The 12,407-nt window shown below is 53.9% G+C and overlaps 6 protein-coding genes across 6 annotated transcripts; 2 read left to right on the top strand and 4 right to left on the bottom strand.

Moving 5' to 3' along the window:
• Nucleotides 1–786: 786 nt before the first annotated feature.
• On the bottom strand, nt 787–2,580 carry J4E83_007550 (uncharacterized protein; the record flags this gene model as incomplete). The annotated part of the gene is made up of 4 exons (XM_049334454.1): nt 787–858; nt 911–1,645; nt 1,705–2,286; nt 2,428–2,580. The coding sequence occupies 4 exons, from the start codon at nt 2,578–2,580 to the stop codon at nt 787–789; spliced, it is 1,542 nt and encodes a 513-aa protein (XP_049186340.1).
• Nucleotides 2,581–3,061: 481 nt separating this feature from the next.
• J4E83_007551 (uncharacterized protein) lies at nt 3,062–4,447 on the bottom strand (the record flags this gene model as incomplete). Its single annotated transcript, XM_049334455.1, has 3 exons — nt 3,062–3,245; nt 3,294–4,068; nt 4,120–4,447. 3 exons carry the CDS (start codon nt 4,445–4,447, stop codon nt 3,062–3,064), a joined length of 1,287 nt encoding a protein of 428 aa, XP_049186341.1.
• Nucleotides 4,448–4,954: 507 nt separating this feature from the next.
• On the top strand, nt 4,955–7,710 carry J4E83_007552 (uncharacterized protein; the record flags this gene model as incomplete). The annotated part of the gene is made up of 5 exons (XM_049334456.1): nt 4,955–5,147; nt 5,196–5,266; nt 5,316–5,382; nt 5,620–6,943; nt 6,990–7,710. The coding sequence occupies 5 exons, from the start codon at nt 4,955–4,957 to the stop codon at nt 7,708–7,710; spliced, it is 2,376 nt and encodes a 791-aa protein (XP_049186342.1).
• Nucleotides 7,711–8,431: 721 nt separating this feature from the next.
• J4E83_007553 (uncharacterized protein) lies at nt 8,432–9,118 on the top strand (the record flags this gene model as incomplete). The annotated part of the gene is made up of 1 exon (XM_049334457.1): nt 8,432–9,118. The coding sequence occupies one exon, from the start codon at nt 8,432–8,434 to the stop codon at nt 9,116–9,118; it is 687 nt and encodes a 228-aa protein (XP_049186343.1).
• Nucleotides 9,119–9,951: 833 nt separating this feature from the next.
• J4E83_007554 (uncharacterized protein) lies at nt 9,952–10,844 on the bottom strand (the record flags this gene model as incomplete). Its single annotated transcript, XM_049334458.1, has 2 exons — nt 9,952–10,168; nt 10,237–10,844. The coding sequence occupies 2 exons, from the start codon at nt 10,842–10,844 to the stop codon at nt 9,952–9,954; spliced, it is 825 nt and encodes a 274-aa protein (XP_049186344.1).
• Nucleotides 10,845–11,332: 488 nt separating this feature from the next.
• On the bottom strand, nt 11,333–12,231 carry J4E83_007555 (uncharacterized protein; the record flags this gene model as incomplete). Its single annotated transcript, XM_049334459.1, has 2 exons — nt 11,333–11,422; nt 11,473–12,231. The coding sequence occupies 2 exons, from the start codon at nt 12,229–12,231 to the stop codon at nt 11,333–11,335; spliced, it is 849 nt and encodes a 282-aa protein (XP_049186345.1).
• Between the last annotated feature and the right edge of the window lie 176 nt (nt 12,232–12,407).

Genomic DNA, 12,407 nt, shown 5'->3' on the forward strand with positions numbered 1-12,407 from the left:
GTCAGTCGCAGATTTTTCGAGGGGCTGTTGTCGAGGGGTAAAGACTGCGGACGGAGCACGCGCCAGGGCGGAACCTCGCGCGCACCCTCGAGACGGAGGAATCCTCGGCAGGCGCAACCTACTTTCTTTCAACTTTCCAGACCTTCTTCCCGCTGCGACACTTCTTCAACCTCCGGCCAGTGGTGTATGTGGTGAGAGAATGAGGGGATCGTCGAATGTTCGGGCAACGGGCAAAATGCATCTCCCATGACGGTGGTCCCTGCTCCGTGCGCTAGCGAAATGCGCAATCTGGTTCTTCCCGAGGTCGAAAGTGCGTCCCAAACGGCCCCCAATTGCATCATGCGACGTTTCAAACCACCGCAACCTTACCCTCTTCACCCTAGACGACTTCTGTCTCCTATCCTCGTGCAGCAAAGGCGCTTTCCTCATGCCGTCGGCCCCTGACCTATCTTTTCCAGTTCCTCCGCTGCTGCCGCCAGCTCGAGAACTATGTCTCTGCCCCGCTTCATGACACCATTGCTGCAGTCGCATGTCTGGAGCTAGGACACAGAGTTAGCTTCTCCACAAGTCAGTTAGTAATCACCCTTTGGGAGGTCCAGATATGTCAGAGGCGCCGAAGAGGCAAGTGGCCGATATATTCATAAGTATTCGTGTCTATGTATTATTCAATGCCAACAGCTGTAGAGTTTCTGTTGTAAGAGTGGCTGGCCATATTCCTTACTCTACTGTGTCGTTCCGAAAAGAAGGGCTCGGGAGACCTACGTTGTATCGAGATTTGTAGGTCTTCTAGTCTTCAGACTCGATGACCGCAGGCGCCTTGATTGTCCTGCTCTTGAGGAAGTCAAGACCTTCGCCACCCTGTTTTGGATTAGCATATAGTCTCATCTCTCAAACAGCCTCGAGAACTTACGTAGGAGATCAATGGTGAAACTTCGACGTAGGAGTCGGAGTCCTCACTAACGACAGTCGCACCGGCGGCTTGCACCCATTTCCTGCCCTGGGTCATGATGTCCGCCTTGCTGGTATCTGGGTCGTCTTCACCAGTTCCGCGAGCGTTCTTCAAGGGCGAGAACTCGTCCTCACGCTTCACTTCCATGCAGGCAAACTTCTCCAGAGTCAGGAAGGGGAAGCAGTCAAAGACAAACTGCTCCAGCTTGATGCCGTTTGGCTTCTCTGGCTTGACTGTCTCTCCGGTCTCGGTGTTGACGAAAGGAATCTTCTTGCGGGCGACGTGGTGAGGCAGCTTCTTTGCCCACTCTGGGATGCTCTCGAGGAACTTGTATGAGTAGTAGTGGTTGACAATGTTGGCAGCACGAAACTTGAGCAGGCTGGAGTCCTTTGAGTCCTTGGCCTCTGCGTCCTCGGTAGAGATTTCCGAGTATTCGACAACATCTGGCTTGCCGTTCTTCTGCAGGATGAGGCCAACGGACTCCTTGGCGTTGCGCTTGCGGACGACCTTGGTAGCGATGTCAACGTTCTTTGAGGCGGAGAAACCGATGAAGACGGGATCGGCGACCTTGACGAGGCAGTTGTCTACGCAGTAGGCGTGAATGTGCTGGATGCCGCGCTTGCCCATGTCTTGCACAACGCCGGACTGGATGAGAGCTTGGTAGAGACCGCCGTTGCCATCGGGTGCGACAGCGACCTAGTCATTCTTAGTATGTTGTCCTGGTCTAACAGCACCCTGAATGAGAGCGGACGTACCTTTGACTTGCTCTCCAGCAGGATCTTGCCCTCGTTCGAGATGCATGGCAAGACACCCTGCTCGAAGATGACGACGTTCTCCTTCTTCAGGCCAAAGTAGTTGTGCTTCTCGAAGAAGTCGGCGGTAGGGCCGCGAGTAGGCCCGCTGGTCATGACGTACCACGGGATGGTTACGCTCTCCTTGTTGTGCTTCTTGGCGGCCAACATCTCGGCCTTCCTGATCCTCTCACCCTGTAGCTGGAACAGGCTCTTCTTGCTAGGAAGGCCAATGTCGAAGCATCCCTTGGGCGCTGAGCTGCCCAGACGGGTGCCCTGGCCACCAGCCATGAGCACAACCGCGACCTTGTTCTCGGCGATCAGGTCCAGTCCGCTGTCGTACCATTTGTCGAGGTCCTCCTGGGAGGACGACAGGACGGAGGATGTGGCATTCTCGGGGAGGGGCTCGAGCTTGTTCTCGCTGGCTTCGGTCTCGGCGGGGTGGAGGGCTCGCTCGGTGATCTCGTTGATGTAGTCGGGGCTGAAGTTGCTCAGCTGCTCGAAGAGGGTCGCCTTCTCGGCTGTGGAAAGCTTGTCGTAGAAGGCCTAATTGTGTCTGTCAGTAAACATGCATGTGATGAGAACAAGTCCTGGGGCACGTCGCGGGGTTGAGCAAGCCATGCAGTGCTCACACAGTCCAGCGAGGTGCTCCCAGACTTGCAACACCAACGCCCGGGCTGCACTTACAAAAACCTGCTCTTGGCCAGCCTTCTGGTACTTGGCCTTGAGCTCATTCAGCTGTTCCTCTGTTGGCTCCTTGGCCGGTGTGCCCTGGGGTGCGCCCCCAGTGATGTTGAGCTTCTCGAGCGCGCTGTTGACGGTATCCTTAATGGCGTCCATGGTGATGCGGGGTATTGGCGGGGTAACTCGTGCAATGCAGAAAGAGGTTGCAATTGATCTCGAAAGTGTATGCTTGATATATACACTGGATTCGTGGAAAGGTACAGTTTTGCTGGCTCACCGCGTCCTTATGAAGATTCGACTGCAGCATAGCACTGACGCCTCGTGTTGCCCCACTCGGCGTGCGTCCCTGCTGCACATGGGTGCGATCGAGCCTCCCGAGATCGTCAGCGCCCGCGTCACTAATTTTAGACCTGTTGTGTACCCTTCGTATTTCATGAGCTGCGACTACATCGCAAAGCTAGCAGTACGGTCAATCGCTTATTGCCATCCGTAACTACGTAATTCCAACCAGAAGCCTCTAGTTGAGCAAACAACGAGCAAAATATATGCCGCTTCAGCGCAATGCTTAACACCAGGCCATCCAAAAAGCAAGCCATATGCAACTCCCGCAACGCCATGACGTCGTGTAACCATCTTACTAATGTCCGTTGACCTCCGCCTTCTCAGGCTCAGCAGGCTTGAGCGATTTCTGCGGCGCTGGGTTCAGTATGCGAGTGGCGTCGATCAAGCCGGCGTTGGGGTTCAGCTTGAGACCAAAGCCGGGAAGGTCGAGAGTCTTGACGTCGAGATATCCCTTGGTGGGAATTGGCTCGTTGGTGAAGCTGCACAGTATTAGCATAACACTTTGCGCACGCGGAAGGGAAACTTACAGGTTGCCGAACACAGGCAACACAGACTTGCCATCCGGTGAGTTCGCGAGGTACTCCTGGAAAGGCGAGTTGGCCTGAGAAACGACGAAATGGTACGAGTATGGTCCACTGGCGTGAGGAACAACGGGAATATCGTAGGCAGCAGCCATGGCTGAGATCTTAATGAGCTCAGTCATACCGCCAACCCACATAACATCGGGTTGGAGAATGTCCAGGTTGCGGCCCTCGATGAGCTTCCTGAAGCCATATCGTGAGTACTCGTGTTCGCCAGTGGTGAACTTCATGCGGGGGTGAGCGCGCTTGATCTGCTCAAAGCCATCTGAGTCGTCAGGCGACAAGCACTCTTCCCACCAGTTCAAGTTGAGGTGCTCGGTGGCCTTGACCACTTCGATGGTGTAGGGTACGTTCAAGCTCATGTAGCAGTCGACCATGAGGGGAAAGTCTGGCCCCACGCTTTCGCGATGCTTGGTGAGGAATTCGACATTCTTCTTCAAGCCTTCGACACCCTCACCAGGGCCGTACGGGAGTGGAACTTTAGCGCCGAAAAAGCCCATCTCCTTTGCTGCCGCTGGCTCGGGACCAGTGCAGTAGAAGTTGAGCCTTTCCCGGGTTGCTCCACCAAGCATCTTGTATACGGGCTCGTTGCGAATGTGGCCGAGCAGATCCCAAATAGCAAGATCGATGACCGAGATGACAGCGACAGGAAGACCCTTGCGACCGTAGAACATGGACGCGCGGTACATTTGCTCGAACATGTGATTTGTGTCTCTGGGATCTGGCTTGGATCAGAATGAAGACTCGTAGCGTCGCACAAATGGATACTCACCTTGGCCTATTAAGAAGCGCTCAAAGTGCTCAGCGACTAGCCAGCACGCTGGCGGCCCTCCAAAGCCAGTAGCGAAACCTTTGGTGCCGTCGCTGGCCTCGAGCTCTACACAGAAAGACCCCAGAACATTGATTCCCCAGCTAGTTCTTGACTTTCGGTACTGCTCATATCCGCTCATGGGAGTGGAGATCTTGCTGTCGATGAGCCAATGTCCGCCAGCGACATTATGGTAGTCTCCGCCGCTGCCGGGGCCCTGTGTTATGAATGTTCGCACGTGTTTGATGGTCGGGAAGGAGCGCGCTGCGCCAGATTCTTCGGTGGAAGGCATGATCACGTCAGGGAGAGGAGTGTGGAATCGACAAAGCGGAAGAACACAGAGTATAGAGGAGGGGTAGATAAGTGCACGGAGGGTCAGAAATGATATTTAAACCGCGAGATAGCGGCGTGCCAGGCTTCGCGTCTGATCAAGAGGGTCCCTCGGTCCATCTCGCTGCGATTTGCGACGATTTGCGACGACTTGGGAAGAGCCATTGATACCTGGGCTAAGAAGTGGAGCGCGAACGCGTGAGTAGGCGTCGCTGTGAGGCGTTCGGCACCAAGGTCGGAATGTGGACAAGGCCGAAGCATGTGTTTTTGCTGACGAGTATTGTACCGAAAAGCCAGCGGCCCACTCGGTGCCACCAATCGAAGGATGCGGAGGGCGCGCTTGCCGGTCTATACGATTTACGATATCTGGGGTAGGGAACTAGAGCGTGCAGGCGGGGCTGCAAGAGTAGAACCCTCGGTGTAGCTCTTCCGAACCTGCACGCCCCCAATCGCATTCGCTTTCATCATCATGGACGCCAGCACAACCCACCAGCAGGCGGCAAGTCCGAACGGCACTGCGAAGCTCTCCAACCACTCTCCTGGCGATGCGCAAGACTGGAGCGGTGATGAACGCTCCAGCGACGAAGAAGCCCACGACAGAAGCCAAAGTGGCACGTCGAACAAGCGGAAGCGGCCGCTTTCTGTGAGTTGTGAGACATGCAGTAAGTGTGACACAACATGATGAGGCTGTTGAGGCTCACCATGCGTAGAGCAGCGAAAAGTCAAATGCGACAGAGGCGCGCCTGCCTGTTCCTGGTGCTTGAAGAACCACTCAGCATGCGTCAGTTGCGCCATCCACTGACATCACCCCCAATACTCAATCGCATCAGGTCTACCTTCCGCGCAAGAAGCCCGGCCTGCGCGCTGGCTATGGACGGGAGCTCGAGTCGAGACTTGGTAAGTCGCGCATCCTCACCACCCTGTTCTGGAGTAGCCGAGGTCTGGATAAGCAGACTGAAGTTTGCCGTTATCGCTGGCAAACTTCGCGCGCCCACAGTCATGACAGTGCCCAGGTGGGACTTGATGGAGGTCACGACTGTCGCGCAGCTTGACTAAGCGGGCGCTCCTTCTGTCCGCCAGCCAGAGACCCTACAGGGCAATCGCGACCACAGCTGACAATCGTCCCTTCCCCAGACAAGCTCGAAGCGCTCCTCGTCCAGCAGCAGTCGCAAATCAACCATCTCTCCAGCACCCAAGTCGCCACGTCCGGCCCGTCACCGCAAGAGGTAGCCGCGTTCCGAAGCCCGCCCGTCATCCAAACCCCCCATATACCGCGTCCCGAAACGGCCCTCTTCATCCAGAAGCCCACGTTCCCTTCGCAGAGCGCAATACAGAACCAATATGGCAACGGCGTCACGGACAATAGACCCACCCCCTCGGTCACGGGGAATGGCTACCAGTCCGAGGATGTGAGCATGAGCGGTGGCTTGTCCAGAGACGGCTACACACCATACAATGAGCAATACCAGCCGGCCATATCGAGGAATCTCGGCCATGCGGATGCCGACTTCCCACCGTACGACCTTCTGTATGGCCTCGTCGATCTTTTCTTCAAGCACATCAATACCTGGTGTCCCATCCTCCACCGCCAGAGCACGCTGAACTCGCTTTTCGGAGACGCGACGCTAGAAGAGGCGGATCGAATCATACTACACGCAGTTGTCGCAACGACTGTCAAGTTCTCTACCGACCAGCGCTTGACTGCTGAGAAGCGCACGCGCTACCACAAGAACTCCAAAGAGAAGGTCCTGCTGTATGGCATCGAGAACAGCTCTGTAAAGTCGTTGCAGGCGCTTGTGATCCTCGCTCTGGACGTTGTTGGCTGCTCCAATGGCCCTCCCGGCTGGAACCTTCTGGCTCTTATCACGCGCTCAGTCGTCCAGCTAGGACTGTCGGTCGAAAGCTACTCACCGAGCGTCGCTCCACAGTTTGCGTCAATATACACCTTGCGCGCCATGACGCTGCCTGAGCCCAAGGACTGGATCGAAGAAGAGAGCCGACGCCGCCTTTTCTGGATGATCTACGTCCTAGACCGATACGCGACCGTTGCCACGGCTTTCGAATTCGCTCTCGACGAAAAGGAGATCGACCGTCGGTTGCCGTGTCGCGACGACATGTATGCGCGAAACGTGCCCGTCGAGACGCGATGGTTTCAAACTTCGACAAGATCTGACTACAGCATGAACAGACCAGAAAACCTGGGCTCCTTCTCATACTACGTCGAAGTCCTGGGGATTCTCACGCGCATCCATAAATTCCTCAAGAAGCCTGTAGACATTACATCCTTGTCCGACGTCGAGACCTGGCAAAGCGAGTATCGTGAGCTTGACAATGCCATCGAGCAATGGAAGTACAATCTTCCTCAAGAATTTGGCAACTCTGCGAGATTGTTTGCAAAGCCGGGTATGGGACAGAATTTGGACAGTGGTTTGGTGATGCTCCATGCGGCCTTCCACACGTAAGTTGTCTTCCCTTTGCCCTAAGGAAGAAACTAACTCTGGCAGCACTGTGATTCGTCTTCACTCATCCGCGGCCTACCCCACCCATCGTTCACCCATCTTCACGCCGTCCTTCAGCGCTAGCCAGCGATGTCTCAGTGCTGTTGAGAATATCACAGCCCTTTGTGCTACCGTACGCGACAACGGTTTGCTGAGCAAACTTGGCCCGCCCTTCGCATTCTCGCTCTGGGTAGCCGCACGTGTTCTCTTGGTCCACGGATCCACCATCGATCACCGAGTCGATCAATCCATCAATCTCCTGGTCAGCACTCTCCAGGACATGGGTCAGTACTGGGAAGTAGGCACGCGCTATGCAAGTCTTCTTTCACGCGTACTTTCCGAATATCAAGAGAGCCAGGACACTCCCGCTGGTGCGAATGGTGAACGCGTGACACCCTCAACCGTCAAGATCCTCGCCGACATGCGACGATGTGCGTTCGATCTAGACTTCCTCATATCCCGCCAACCCAAGCTCAGCAACAAACAAAATCTGAAGATACCATCGGTAACTCCAGCTCGAACACCGGCGGCGAATGAGCTAGAGTATCTCGATGTGTTCGACTTCTTCAACATGCCTCGGCTTCCGGTTTCGATCGATGGGGCCATGAGCTATCCTGCGCCTGACGGCAACATACAATTACCTGACGGCGGGTTTGGAAATGAGTCGAACATCACCAACTATATGGTCGATGCGAGCTCAGATTGGTTTATGAAGCAGTCGGCATAACATGTCTTTTTGTGTCTTGGGTGCACGGAAAGTGGACTGTAAAAGTTGGTTGATCTTTCGGTACATAATATTGCGTTTCGGACCCTGTTCATAATTTTGTCCATACAATCTCTTCTTACTTTGAATGATACCCTATTTTATCTCTAACAGACTCGGCCGTCTTATCACCAGTGATATGTGCATGCAATGAGTCCAAGCAGCTCGATGTTCAGGACCGTACCTGGGCGTGACTCGTAGTGTACGCTTGTCCGGAACCGCTCATTCCGATCGGAATGCCATCGGTGCGTTATCTGCATCCTCGCTCGACCTCTGTAATCGACACTTGACAACACATCTCACTGATCAAGCAATACTGTCATTCAATTCAGTGTGATCTACGCGACTACTTACATGCTCCATCAAGCTTGCGTCGATTCGGTTCTTGTACAATACCGTGTATAAGACAGTCGCCGTTTACCGTCGGAATAGGCTGGTGAAACTCGGGATAGCGTACAAGGTATGGGTGAATCTTACTCCGCTGTACCGAATGTATGAGAGAGATGAGTCATTGACATTCATGTAGCTTCGTATATAGCTTCGTGCAGCGCCTGAGCATTGATACTCAAAATAGGTTCAACGAAGAGCTCGCACTTCGGCCTGTCTGTCACCAAAGCATCTCATCATCAACATCTCCAAACATAGTCCCTATCGGAAGCTATCTATCATCCCTCAACCACCCATCATGGCTTCCCAAAAAGACCAACAACACATCCTCATCCTCGGTGCCGGCGTAATCGGTCTAACAACCTCACTCGTCCTATCCCACACGTACCCCACCGCCAAGATAACTGTAGTAGCGAAGCACTTCCCCGGTGACCGCTCTATAGAATACACATCGCCCTGGGCGGGCGCCAACTGGTCTTCTATGGCCCACGACAACGGACTGCTGGAGAAGTACGACGAGGTCACCTTCCACCGTTTCGGCGAGCTTATCGACGGGAAGAGCGTGTTTGGATGCCAGGCGCTGAAGGCTGGCGAGACCGAAGGTGTTGATGGGGTGAATGGAGGGGGCAATGAGGCGGGCCTTGGGAGAATGGGTATGTGGGCTGCATTTGATGAGCCGATTGAAGAGGCGGGTGTTTTGACTGAGGCGACGGGTAAGGTGTGGTACGATCAGCTAGTAGGCGGGTTAAGGCAATTGGAAGGAAGTGAGCTGCCCAAGGGAGCGAACTTTGGGTTCGAGTTCCCAAGTACGTTCAGGATCAACACGCAAGTGTATCTGCAGTGGTACGTATTCCTGATCCTCATTCCCATAACGCAAAGTCCTAGCTTCAGCGAGACTGATATTGTACCAGGCTCCAAGCTCAAGCTTTGTGCAAAGGCATCAGTCTCGTGCGCCGACACTACCCTTCTGTCTCAGAAGTCCTAAGCGACCACCCATCCACCACCCTCCTGGTAAACTGCACCGGTCTCGGCTCCCTCAAACTCTCCGACATCAAAGATACGAATCTATACCCAACACGCGGCCAGACCCTACTGGTCGCTGAACCCAAAACTCCAATGACCAGAATGTATGAAATGGAACGAGTCAAGTACGACAATTGCCATCCTACTTGTCTTCCTCCGCCCCAGATCCGACTATTTTCTGTGTATCCAGCTTGACTGACGAACCAAACTAGGTCTTTCCGCTCTCCGAAGCGCATCGATCCCACGACAACCTACGTCTTCCCCCGTCCGCTAGGCGGCGGCGTGATTCTAGGTGGCAGTCGACAGGACAACGATTGGAGTGAAGAGTGGGATGAGGAACTCGGTCAGGATATCATGAAGCGGTGCTGTGAGTTGTGTCCTGAGCTGGGGAAGCCGGAGGATCTGCAGGTTATTGGACGGAATGTGGGTTTGAGGCGTAAGTATCGACACGAGAATCACTTTATGGATGATTGGCTGACAGTGTATAGCGTCGCGTAAGGGCGGCCCGAGGATCGAGACGGAAATGGGCAGGTGGAAGGTTCCGGTTGTGCATTGCTATGGGCATGCTGGTGCGGGGTATCAGTCTTCGTGGTGAGTACACTGAAGCTCGTCTATGTCGACAGTACGGTACTAATATACCTCGCAGGGGCACCGCCGAGCGCGTCCTTGAGCTCGTTCAGAAGACGCTAACGCCCAGCTCAAAGCTATAATCGCTACATCAGATACTCTTAGCTGATCCAAACCAGGGTTGACTTCACCCAGCCAGCTATCATTCCAACTCCACTCTTGCTTAGCTCACATCTTCTCCTCTTTCCTCCCCTCATCCCTACTATTCCACTCCCGATCAAAAACCTGCAAACTTCTCTGCGCAGTAGGCACGACATCCAACGCCTTCACACTAACCCTATCCTTCTGACCCAGCATGAAAGCTGCAGCTTCCGCAACATCCGGCGCAACAAGAGGCTCGAAGCCAGACATGAAAGTATCGTAGCTCTGCTTTTCGTATCCAACACTGCATGTTTTGTCAGCTCGGAAATCCACCGCAGCGCTGATACAATGAAGAAGGGAATAAAGCCATACCGTTGTTCATGGAAGTTTGTTGCTACAACACCGGGCCGTAACGCGAGAACTTTGATATCAGTACCCACTAACTCCGTCCTCAGCACATTGGTGAAAGCCTCCTGGCATGCTTTGCTAGCATGGTACACTGCCTCGCCAGGGAAAGGCGGTACCTCTAGCCCCGTGGTGCTAGTCACGTTCAGAATCGTTCCCTTGCCACGCTCCTTCATCTTTCCCTCGTTCAAAACCGTATAAGCAGCGAACATGTACCCATTGATATTTGTGTTCGTCATTGTGATGATATCTTGGATCTTCAGATCAGGGAAGCGTGACGGCGCACCTATAGCTAAACCGGCGTTGTTGATTAGAACATCGATGTGGGAGACCTGGTGGACGATGTTTGAGACGGCGGTGCTGAGGGATGTGTGGTCTTGTACGTCGACGACTGATGTGAAGATCTTCAAGTCTTTGTGTTCTTTCTTGAGTTCGTCGGAGAGGGCCTTTAGCTTGTCGCCTGAGCGTGCAAAGAGGATGAGTGTTGCGCTCTCAGCGGCTAGTCGACGCGCGATGGCTGCGCCGATGCCCATAGAAGCCCCTGTGATGAGGACGGTTTGGTCTTTGAGTGACATGGTAAGGGATAGGAGTATGGGGTTGAGATGGATGGATGAATTGAGATAATAGTTCACTTGGTGTGAAACCTCGGATCTGTTTTGCTGTGTCTGATCGTGAGGAGACAATGAAAATGACAATGATTACACAGGGAGTACATGTGCGGAGGATGAACATGCTAGTAGGCTTTCGGTGGAGCAAGAATGACGTCATCAGCATCGCATTTGTCATCTACGAATGGTGTCCGATGTGTATAACACGTTGCATTGGATGTGTAGTAAATATAGTCCATAAGGGTATCTCTGTAAACAATCATTCTGATAGCGTGAGTCATGTAGCAAATCAAAGGTCTCAGGCGTTGACTTACAATTCGTATCTGGCATTGCCATCGCGGCGCGAGTCCGTGTCTTGTGAAGAGCGCAACTTCCAGTCGCTTATGCTTATGAGCTTTAGACTTGAAATAGTCGAGGCATGTCGAAGAGTGTTGTTGGCTGTTCGATCGAAATCATCAACCATCCCACCTCTGCGCCTCTTTGTTGTAGCCGATGAGCTTGAGGTCGATGTTAAGGGTCTTGAGCATCATATCCATCGTGAACGACTGCTTCAACGTTAGCATGGTAACTTGTATGTACACATCCGTGCACTCACATCATCGTCTGCTCCCTTGAATGTCTCCTTCTCCTCCTCCCCTTTCTCCCTTTCCGAGTCCATCTCGGCGTAGCGATCATACGCTTCTTCGGAAACCTCACCACTCTCCTTCGCCTCCTCCATCTTCTCACGTTCCGCCTCCATCTCTTCTTTATCCCATTGCATCTGCCGTTCCTTGGATTCTTTCTCACGTTCCTTCCATGCGCCTACCCCGCCCATCCTGTTGACCCTGTCTCTAGTGCTGCCAAACAGCTCTTCCGCCGCTGCACGACTTGCTGTGCGCCATTTATCGACCAGCACGACCAGATCGTCATCCTTTGTAGACGTAGCCAGGGTCTGAGCTTGTGTAAGCATCTGGATCTCATTGCGGATCTGCATGATCTCGCGTGCGACCGAGGGTTTCGACGATGTCTTCTTCGACGGAACACGTGACGGGGTTGATAGGTTCGAACGTGAGACGAGAGGTTTCGAGACGCGTGGTGTCACTTTAGACGTTGCTGGTGTTTTGGGGGGTTGCATAGAGGCAGTAGAGGTGGCCGGTTGCTGTGCGCCATTATCTGCAGGGGCGGTACTTCTAGCAGGAGCGATCGTTGTCCTAGGTGTATCAAGCGCAGGAGTGTGGACCTCAGGCGGATCTGAGGATGGCGGGTCGTCGCCTATGCTGGGCTTTAACGGCGTGCGGAACGGCGATTTGAACGGCTTCTGGAGCGTTTTCGTGGCTTCGTTCAGCCGGCGACGTTTCGCTTGCGGGGTCGACATATTCGCGGGTGTTTGGGCATTGGTGTGGGTGGTCAATTCTCGAAGTGGGGGGTGGTGAGTGTCTTGGGACTGGCGATGTCATCTGTCGCTTCTGATTTCGGATGGTCTGACGCGTCGCGCTAGAGCCTCGTCATCACGTGTCTATCAGGGCGTCTTTTCTAGGAACTGACGACCAG

Source organism: Alternaria metachromatica (assembly GCF_023757995.1).
Source record: "Alternaria metachromatica strain BMP 0045 chromosome Unknown scaffold_19, whole genome shotgun sequence".
Classification (NCBI taxonomy): domain Eukaryota; kingdom Fungi; phylum Ascomycota; class Dothideomycetes; order Pleosporales; family Pleosporaceae; genus Alternaria; species Alternaria metachromatica.